Source organism: Hyalella azteca, unplaced genomic scaffold, assembly GCF_000764305.2.
Source record: "Hyalella azteca isolate HAZT.00-mixed unplaced genomic scaffold, Hazt_2.0.2 contig12759, whole genome shotgun sequence".
Classification (NCBI taxonomy): Eukaryota; Metazoa; Arthropoda; class Malacostraca; order Amphipoda; family Hyalellidae; genus Hyalella; species Hyalella azteca.
In genome coordinates this window covers 94,122-105,418 of record NW_025942707.1, presented here as the reverse complement: position 1 = coordinate 105,418, position 11,297 = coordinate 94,122, and the positions used below count along the sequence as shown (strand labels likewise).

Here is an 11,297-nt window from a genome sequence, read left to right as displayed (position 1 = left end):
AAATTTAATTGCAATAAATACTTTAGTTATATGAATCATTCAAAGCAGCTTTCATCAAATTCACGAAACATTAGTCGCTTGAAGCATACAGCTTTTTAATTCTGTATTTCCTTTACACTCTTAATCTTGAATTTCATGATAAAACAGTCCATTTCAGTAAAGCTGTTAAATGGCATTCTATGGACGGTGCGAATTATGTTCAAAAATAAAATTTAAATGAAATAAAATTTATGATAAATTGATTGAATTAATTGCATATTAACTAAATAATTTCACCACAATAGAAATATAATTAGGTTTTCCCGGGGTTCCGCTGGTTCGAAAAGCCCTGCAATTTTTAATGCCGAATCCCATTTTAAAATAAAGATTTACTGTATGTTAATTAAAAACTGCCCTTTAAAATCACATTTTGCATAGTCGTGAAACATGAAAATTCTATTTGACTCCCATTAGAGTAATAAAAAATTGTCGTCATCTCAACTACATTCATTTATTAAGATTTAAAAGCAGGTATGAATTTTTGGTACATCCCTTCACCCAGTTTTGCAATTCTTCACTGTTCTCACACTACTATTAAATTTTAAAGTTAGGTAATTACCAGGTACGAAATGAATTTTGATTACATGCTTAAAGAGCTTAAAGACCAGACTTAAAACACACACAAACAAACAAACTTTCACTAATATTAATAAGGTCAAGCAAACTGTTTAAAAACGTCATCCCAATCATCCTGTTATGACTTCGGATCCTCCTACTTCAGTGCATCCTGACTTCTCAACAAACTTTACATCAAACTCAAAGCCTAAGGTGTTGTTGTTTATCCCAACCCAATAGAAGACGAAAAGTGTTCTAAAATTACTCGTAAAATTTTGTCCCTGTTCAAGTTCTGAGCCGCAATAGACAGTGCCACTCTCGCTCGGTCCATCGAGGCCAATTTCAGTGCCTTGCACAGAACAACGGCCGAGAAGATCCCGGGCTGCCAACTGGAAATATGTGACCGTCAGTTGTGGTCGGAAGCATGCTGGAGCCTCGAACAGTTTCGTGAAAATGTCACCTGGAATCAGTGAGAAGATATCCGTACTGAAGGAGACATTCTGAAGTCAGGAATAGATGCTATTCTTTTTGGAGATAAAAAATAATTTCTCGCTTCCAAACTGCAAGCAACGTGTACATTGTTTTAAATGAAATTAAATTGCATATACAGTAGTTTAATGACAATAGACTACAAATTTCATTAACCTAACGAGTAATGGAAAAGTGCTGTATAACACTGCAAAATTGTAGAAAAAATGTTTCATGTACCAAACAACTATTAAATAACTAATTTGTGCATAAGCCATATAACATTCCATATGCGCAGGAATGTTTTTTGTACCATTTTACCCTTAAAACCTCCCTATGTGACGACTGCTTATTTTGCTTTGTTATCACTTTATGGTAGAAAAATTACGAATTCATGTAATGTATACCTCACTGCAGCAAATTTCGAGCCATACGTAAAAAGCCAACTTGCTATTTATCCTTATTTAAAATCTTGTGGCAGGAATGTCGTAGGATCTTGTATTGTCGCAGGTTGTAGTGCCATAAATAGGAGCTACAAATAATGTTTGGCTTAATAATGATTACATGCAGCGAAAAGAAACTAAGAACTAAAACATACCCATCATCGTTGTAGCAGAAGATATCGCTTCTTCGGTAATGAGTACTTGATTTTTCGGCAAGTACTGATTCATGAGGGCCTCTGCCAATGACATCAAAGAATTAAAGTTGATGAATGATGATGATCGGTAGCATCATTTCTAAATTTAATAATAATGCTTAATGATGATGGTTTTTGGCTAGACTAGCCACTATTTTCTCTTTGAACCTCGTAATTACTCTATTAACGCAACTTTTAACGTTGTAAAACTATAGTTCAAGATGTGATATATATTTCATGTATAGTTATTTTTTTCTCTACTAATAATAAGAACCTAAAGATCGAAATATTAAATATTCGGTACCCTTTATCTCATTGATGAATACAAATATAATTACTGAATCTCAACAGTCAGGCTTATGGTGTTCATTAGTCCATTTAAAAGTTTCATTTATTTTGAATCTACTCCCTCTACATAAAAAATTTATATTGCATTAATACGTACATAAATTCTGGACATAGATGTAATGGTAGCTCAATCCATGTACGAATTTATTTTGGACTAACAAAGTTCGCCTTAAAATACTGAGGTTTAATTCCCAATGGTATGATAACTTACTAGTATATGACTCTATCTCCTTGATCTCACAAAGTTGTCCCGATGTTCCAGCTGGGCAAACGCATGTACAATTCGGTCCCAAATAGCCTAGGTTCTGGCAAGGATCACCAGAGATGTCAGCGCACTTAGACACCCACAAATCTATAAAAAATGTTAGGTTTTTATATGCGATGTTCCTGAATCGAAACATATTAATATCACAACTTCTAGTGCATATTCATAGGGTTAAATCATCAAATAGATAATATAATATGAGCCGACTTTACTTTTAACCAATATGCCTATTTATTATGTAGTTTGGTTCTCAATATTATATAGGTATAAATATATTGATCTTATTACATATTTGGATCAATCATATTATCAAATTTGTACTCCTGATTCTACTGCCATGGTCCACGATTGACTCACTTTTATGTTTTAGGGACTTATTCCCAGTTCATGATTAGCAAAAAAATAATAAATGAATTTCCTTGAAATAACTTTAGTTTTATTTCTAAAAGCCGTACATCGGCTTCTTGCGCGCTGGATTGCGAGGCGTTATGTTCAATATAATAATAGAATAATAATATAAATAAGGCAGTTGTGGCCATTCAAACTTATTCTCTGCGTATAAATTAATGTAAGAAATAAGCCAATTTTCTTGCCATTCGAGGTGAATCTCTGCCTATAAATTTATGTTAGAAATAAGGCAGTTGTGGCCATTTAAAGTTATTCTCTGCGTATAAATTAATGTAAGAAATAAGCCAATTTTCTTGCCATTCGAGGTGAATCTCTGCCTATAAATTTATATTAGAAATAAGACAGTTGTCTGGCCGTTCGAGGTGAATCCTTGTTTTTTGCAGGTATCAAGAGTTCTGACTGATGTGAGTAATTGCATAAAAAGTTGAATTGAAAAAGTATTCGGTGGTCAAACGGGTTTTATTAACTCTTCAAACTGAATGTACATTCTCAAATTCTCAGTAAATGATTGTTGGCAACAGTCATCTGGACTTGATATCAGTGATTCTACTACATTTTCCGGTGATGGATGCCCGCATGGAATGTTTGTTGTAAGCGCTCCATGAAACGCTAACATTCTACAATATTCGTATCAAAGACACTTTCGGCTGTTATGGGAGGATTAGGTGCTGTGCCCATGAAATAAAGCTGTCTCTATTCGCGATAGAATACACTGCAGTGGAGCTATATCTCTCGTTCAATTCTTCATCACTTTTGCGCTAGCAGAGCACCGGATACATTTTTCATTACCCATATTCAAAATCTGTCATTTTTTTTAAATCTATGTATTATGGCTGCAAACGTGAAGATATGATATTAATTACGGTAACTCCATATGCAATTAAGATAAGCAATCCACTTCAACAAGTCTTCCTATATTTTTTTTATCGTACAACATAAAATTCAATAGGTAACTTATAAATTTCAAATGCTTTTAATCATGATTTATCATATAATATATATTATTTATCAAATTAAAAAAAACTTTGACTCTCTCTGAGAGAAAAAACTTATAGGCACTGAAGTGAGAAAACATTACCTTAAAAAACATCGTCATTCCCAGAGACGTTTCATACTCACAAAAGGTCCGTAGTGCATGACTGAGAGCAAATCGTATTCAGTATCGAAATCCTTGGTATTGTATTTGTTGAAATTGTTTTGCGTGCCAGCTTGCACATTTTGGAAGAGTATTTTGACGTGAGCGTCTCGATCTGAACGTCCTTGTGTGTGGTACAGGCCAAGAGCGTGGCCAACTTCGTGGATGACCGTCCAAACCTGCAGCAAAAAAATGGAATATTTTATAAATATTCGTAAAAGCGCGTAAACAATTGATACTCAATGTTGCTTTGAAGACCATGCAATAAAATTAGGCGAGTATATTCCAGTTGAGTTGGAGTTCTGTGTTCGAGCCCCGTATTCAGTCCGAACCTGCAGCGAGAAAATTAACTATTTTCGAAATATTACCACAGGCGTGAAAACCTTTTAATTTTAAATATTGCTCTGATGACTAAAAAATAACATTGGACCAATATTTATCAGATGAGTAAGAGTAATTCGTTCTAGTCTCTTTTCAGAAAATTGACGCCGCAGAGGCACTTCTCATGATTGCTTATCGTCCAGCCTACCAGCTGAAAATTGGTTGAGTCATTGTAAAACTAGAATTAAAAATACTAGAAATTAATTACCAGAACTTTAAATTTATAACAATAAATTTTTATAATGTTTATACTAATAATAATAGAAGTAATAATAACATTAATAATAATAAAAGTAATAATAATAATGACAATATAATAATAACACAAGTAATAAAAATTATGGGATCGAATTAATGTAATTAAAACATTAAAACTAAGCCAACTATTGATATGGTTGAACGTGTTTCATACTTTGTCGCAAGCTTCAGCCAATGTTATGTGTTGGCCAAAAATCCAGGTAATGAAATTCGGCTGGTATCCTACATACGAGGAGCACCCAGAGCCCGCCACAAACGAGAGGCGGTTTCCCAGATACAAAAACTTTGGTGTCTGCTGAAACCTGTGAGATAAATTCAGTTTCTATATTATTAAGTGTTTGATAAAAAAAATTGTTTCTATATTATTAAGCGTAAGAGAAAAATGCGGTTTCTACTTAACAGAGTGTAGGAAGAAAACAGTACGGTGAATATATGGAGCTCATTCTGAAACAGTTTATTTATTAGTAAAAAGGTGAATGTGATTTTTTTATCGGCATATTCTGAGATTAATCTCTTAGTTTTGGAGCACAATATCAAAAACCATCACACACATAAAGTTATAAAGTCCAATGCCTGATTAATGAATTTAAATATTGGTGTCAGTGCAAATAATTTACTTCAGTATTATACACGTCGGGTAAAATATTGTTCTAATTTTCAAAATATTCGACATGATAACATTGCAAACATAGCATCTCTAATCCCAGACGTATGTTAATAAATTATTAATTCATTTAACATTACGAATAAGAAATTACGTAATAAACTTTACAAACTTGTAATATTAGCATGACATGTGTGGACTTGACTGCCAATTGCAACTGCTAATACAAATCCAATTGTCGTCAATGAAATTGTAAAATTCTAATTGACGTTCCCTTGAAATTTCCATAACATTATTGGCCAAATGGAATCTTTATATTTAGTAAGGTTTTTCTTGTTCAATTTACGACTTCCCTTCAATTTTGAAATGAGGGAAGCATGACAAACTACTGCAGGGGGACTGAGACAATTTTGAAACTTAATTTATGCCGAGCGCTCACTTTTTATGAATTTTTCCGTGGGATAATTACCTTAAGCAAGTGTGTAGCTCATATTGATCAAGGGCCGCTCTAATGGTAGAGCTCTGTACTCTCGCTGCAAAGAACCATTAAAAGAAACACTTATGAGAGTGAAACACAATGAAGAAGCTCTCTATGCTAACCAGAATAATGGGATCATTGTCATTAAATCTCGCGGTCGCTTCCACTTTTAAATAAGAAAAGATTTCATGTGATATCATTTTAGAGAGCGAAGAATTTTCAAACATATTACTATAAAATATAACTCAGCACTCAGTGCAGTGAGTGACTGAAAGCGCATTTTCTCGTCGACGAAAACTTGAGGTCACGGACGGACGTGACAGACGGACGAGCACAATAGTGCATTTTTTCCATAAATGAGAAAATGTGCTAAAAAGTATCAATTTTACAATATAATATATTGATCCTACGAAATACAAGACAAAGATATTTTCTAGAACAAATTATATGATTATCACAGAAAGATCGGTAGTTAGAAGAAAATTACAGAATTACCTCTAGAAAATCGGCAGTTAATTAATTAGGAGAAAATTTTCAGAATATTTCATTCAAATTTTTCACTAAATCTTTAAATTCATAGTTCTATGTATGTTTTGACCTTTTCGTCAGAAATATTTTGCTGATAACACTTCATTTCTGTATTCATAAAACTGAAATATCTTTATATTCCAAGAAGTTTAGCCTTCTATTCAGAAAAATAGTAATACCAGATTGGCCTTATTAAAACCATTGCAATTAAGAGATCAAACTAAAATGGAAATTATTTGTAATTCTCCTGACGATGCACTTAGTCCCGTGCACTCATCTTATTAAATCAGCTTTTAATCCTGATATAAATTGTAGCCGTTAATTGTTTGTATTTATCTCGGCGAACTTTCTTCAGTGTAAATTTTTCAGTCGGAATAAATTATGGATGCGGAACATTAATTTTGAGGATTAATCGTAGAATCATGAGTTTATGAAAATGGGTGCGCTAATTGGGATTAAGTTGGCATTTTTAATGAGTTTTTAATATTTTAGTCTTAATTTTAAATAAAATTATTAACAATACACGGCAAAATATTCAAAACTGATGAAATTTTTTTAAGCAATGCACTGTTATGAAGATGAAATGCTACAGCGCTCAAATATTATGAATCTGTTAAAAAAATTATTCATAAGACATCTCCCGGTGGGCAACAATCTTTAAAAAGTAAAAAACATTAATTTCATCACATGAAACACATGTAGGTATAAATTAGGTGATATGAAATTCAAAACAAATTCATAAATTTCGATCACATACATTAAATTAATCAAATGATATTACATGACAGTAATCTATGAGTCCCGTAAGTCAAACGAGTGACGTTTTGGCAAGATAGTCTTTCATTTGAAGCATCCCTGACGGAAACACATCAATGGATTTAATAATCACGAGAGCGCTTCACGCCAGAGCTAGTAAGTACTCACTTCCACCCATCTTATAAATGATGGTCGGAAACCCGTTAATCTTAGGCCAAAGATTCGCGGAAGAGGAGACGCCTTGGCGAATATTGGGATCAAAGGGTTGAGTGAAGTTGCTCTCGAGCTGACTGTCTTCGCCGGGCACTCCTATGTTGAAGTTGGAACTCAACGCTTCCTGCGCTGCCTCATCTTTAACTGTCTGGAGGGAAAATTGAGTGTTAAGACTAAGAAAATTTAAGGAGAGGAAGACTAGGTCTTCTCTCTTAGAGAAGACTTAAATTTGCAATAATATAAATTTAACTGAATATGTTATTTGTGACTTAATTTGCCGATTATTGAATTGCATATATATTGCAAATGTAAGCTGCACCTGTACATCTAACTGCACTGCATACCTACGTTAGAATCTACTTTGTATGTGATTTCACACGCAAATTTTTTCATCCATTTTACATTTCATCCATTTGAGGACAAATTTTTTCCGCCACAATAATTTAACTCATTAACAATTTAGGATTTGTTTTGAAATGCAAAACTGCGCTATTTTTTGTCGTTCGACAGAATAAGGGAACGGCGTTCATACGTTCATTAGTTAAAGTTAATCTCTGAGTGGCGCGGTTAATCAAACACTAATTATTACAACACTTCTCTTTAACTTCAATTCTTGTTGTTTGTTTGTTTGTCTGCTACAAATCTTATAATCGATATTTAAGACACTTCTACCTCTCCCTCAATCGATCTGAAACTTTGCACACTTGCGTAAAGTTGGAGACTCTGCGTGAATCAATTTATAGAATAAATAATTTCGAAAATTTAATTTTGTTATATATTGAAAAAAAAATTAACAGAAATTTTTCATATATGAATATAAAATTAGAAATTCATTGTTCATGCGTAACATCGGAGACACTGGATTCTTAAGAAGTGATGTCTTTAAAAAGTAATTTTTAAACGCATATTATTTTTACAATAAGCACTGTTAATGGCAGCCAAGAATAACTGTAATCGAGATGTTCTTGAACCTCGGACATTTTTGTTTCCATTTTTCGCGTTATGTAAGTTATGAACACAAAGAACTCATTGCTAGATTCATATGACTATTAAATGTTTGTTTATTAATCCGTAATACATAAATACGTGGTTAATTAATCTGTCGTTCGATAAAAATTTTCATTAATTTCTATTGACAATCGTCCAAATTCATTAGGAAATAAAATTTTCATTTATGTCAGTGATGATATACTATTACAAGATATGATTGTTTAAAAAATTATATGAGAAAATTTGTTTTTCCGAATTGAATATTAGGACTGTTATGGTTGTGGTGCACATCTTTTTGCAACCAATTTTACGATATTAGTCGCTGTCACTGAGATAACTGTTACAATATACATAATAATAATATTTATTATTATCAGCTTATCATCAATAATTAATTACATTTTAATTACAATTCCCATGAAAAATTCTTTTTTTGTTTCTCAAAAAAAACTGACCATCGGGTTCGAGTCCACGGCCGCGGTGAGCAGCAGGCCCGGCGTCCACACACACAGCATGACAAGCGCCGTGCCTACAGCCTGCCTCATGCAGCCAGACGTACATGACATGTTCCCTGAACTTTGTTTTAAAATCTGATAAAGAAAATTGAAATAAATAAATTAAAGGTTGAAGCAGCCATAAATAATCCTATAATATATAATATTTTCAAGAAAAAGACATGTTCCTTGAACTTTGTTATAAAATCTGATAAAGAAAATTGAAATAAATATATTAAGGGTTCAATCAGTCATAAATAATCCTATATTATATAAAATTTTCAAGAAAAATACATGTTCCTTGAACTTTGTTATAAAATCTGATAAAGAAAATTGAAATAAATAAATTAAAGGTTCAAATCAGTCATAAATAATCCTATATTATATAAAATTTTCAAGAAAAAGACATGTTCCTTGAACTTTGTTCTATTCTAAAATCTGATAAGGAAAATGGAAATAAATAAAATAAAGGTTAAATCAGCCATATATAATACTATTATATATCATATTTTCAAGAAAAATACATGTTCTCCGAACTTTGTTATAAAACTTAATAAAGAAAATAGAAATAAATAAATTAAAGGTTAAACCAGCCATAAATAATCCTATAATATGCAATATTTTCAATTAAGATACTATTATAGGTTCTTTTATTTCATAGAAAATTTTACAACATGAATGCGCAATAAAAGTTCTTTGACAACCATTTCCTAGAATGGCAATGATTTTGATAGAGAAAAACATAAAAAGTTAAATTAGATTCATGCCATGATATGCATTACAACTTAAACAGTTAATTTCCTGCTAGTGGTAAAAACCTTCATTATATCCAAAAATGAGTCGGAATAAATTAATAATTCAATTTTAGCGACGATTTAATTAGGGCCAATGCTATCGTATTAAGGAAAACTACTGTTGCAAAATGAATTTAATATTTGGTCGTTTTTGTTTCACATACGTCATGAGATTAATAACACATGCGAACGCATGCCTGTAAAAACCCTCCGAGATTAAAACTCGTTTATTAATAAGTTGTTTGAATCGCACTGCTTTGAGTATAATGAGTAAAGCAATAATATCAAAAGCCATTCTTTGATCATTCAACCGCGGACCAAAACAATGTAGTGTGAACAAAATGAATTTTTTTATAAACAAATTTTTTTACACACCATCATCTAATTTCATATTCGTCGGATTCACCAGTATCAATGATTCAATTATTTCGAACAAGCAGGGTTATTCAAATCTACTCAAATACAAGTAATACAGTTTTTACGAAGACTCTGCAACAATCCTGAATTTATAGGCGTTTCCTTTCGTTACTCACGTGAAACTAACAACATACCAAAAATATAACTCAGTACTCACTGCAGTGAGTGACAGCGAGCGCATTTTCTCGTCGACGAAAACTTGAGGTCACGGACAGACGGATTGACAGACAGACGGACAGACAGACGGACGGACGGACATGGCGAGCACAATAGTACATTTTTTTCATAAAAGAGAAAATGCGCTAAAAATAAGCTGACAAACTTAAACGTGTCACTGCGTTGGATTTTGTAAGCTAAAGCTCCACAATACTTGGCAATTTTGACTAGTAGTGAGTGAACAATGTAAATCTTAGCCGATAAATTATGCATGAACTAACTGCAGATTATTTTTACTGAGAAGAGTACAGTATTTTGTTTAGATTATATATCGCACGAAACCAAATTAATTTTCAAATTCTGAACGCTGATTAAGTCTGCAACAAAAGAAATATTACGACTTGGGGAAATTAGAAAATCAGGTGAACTTAGCGACCCTTCGTCTAACGAACGAAGTAAACTGACTGAAATTAAATTGAATTTAAATTGAATTATTTGAAATATGACAAGTGGGAATTTTGTTACACGACAGTCGTATCCAGAAATTCGAATCTTGTACAAGACACATTCGGAGCAATAATTGAAATCTTGAGTTGTTCATATCCACATATTTAAAACACGTACTTGTATAATTGTGGTTAAATGTATGACTATTTAGGCAAATGAAACATTTCCATCGCTTGTTTGGAAATAATATACTTTCGTTTTAGAGTCCAGAAAGATAAGATAAACAATGGATTAATAAGGTTAAGAACAATCATAATAACAAGTTTCCCAACAGTGCAACATAATTTTTCGGCTCTAAGTGGAAATGTTGACATAATGTCGCGCAACACGCGCGCTCTGATAAATTGGCGTGGTAGCTTCATAATTTATATCCTTTTTAAATTATTATTATTGGGCTCTAACTTGAAAGAGGAAGTTTATTAATTTGATGAGCTAGGCTTGCGTTCAGCTTGAACAATTTGTTTCAAACGAAGCCCTTGATAATTAACAATCTAAGTTTATTTATTCATGGTTTCTAATTTTTCAAAAGTAGAATTTCGGTATCTCTGTGCTCTGCTAGCACGTTTTTGCCCATTAGCTTCGTTACTTAGATGCATATTTATAACATGACCTCATGAAATTATTCAGTTCGCAAGGGTAATAAAGATGTATTCGCCCGGTCAGTATCAGGCAGCAACCAAATTATCAAGATATTGAACAGTTTCAAACAGAACAACTAAAAACATCGACCAAAAAAAAGTTCATGAAGCAACCACCAAGTTAAATTCCGAGTTTGGACACAACATATTTAGTAAACACCTACTCGAAATAATTCCAGCGCAGCGCTCGACTGCAATATTGTCGTCCGTTCTCTTAAAGCAAAATTA

The 11,297-nt window shown here is 32.6% G+C and overlaps 1 protein-coding gene across 1 annotated transcript; it reads right to left on the bottom strand.

The window, feature by feature from the left end:
- Positions 1-449: 449 nt before the first annotated feature.
- Positions 450-11,292, bottom strand: LOC108680630 (blastula protease 10). Its single transcript, XM_018169503.2, has 9 exons — positions 11,234-11,292; positions 8,519-8,653; positions 7,029-7,221; positions 5,568-5,631; positions 4,649-4,796; positions 3,836-4,034; positions 2,259-2,399; positions 1,661-1,741; positions 450-1,054 (listed from the first exon to the last, which is right to left on the bottom strand). Exons 2-9 carry the CDS (start codon positions 8,627-8,629, stop codon positions 726-728), a joined length of 1,266 nt encoding a protein of 421 aa, XP_018024992.2. The 5' UTR covers positions 8,630-8,653; positions 11,234-11,292; the 3' UTR covers positions 450-725.
- Positions 11,293-11,297: the final 5 nt, after the last annotated feature.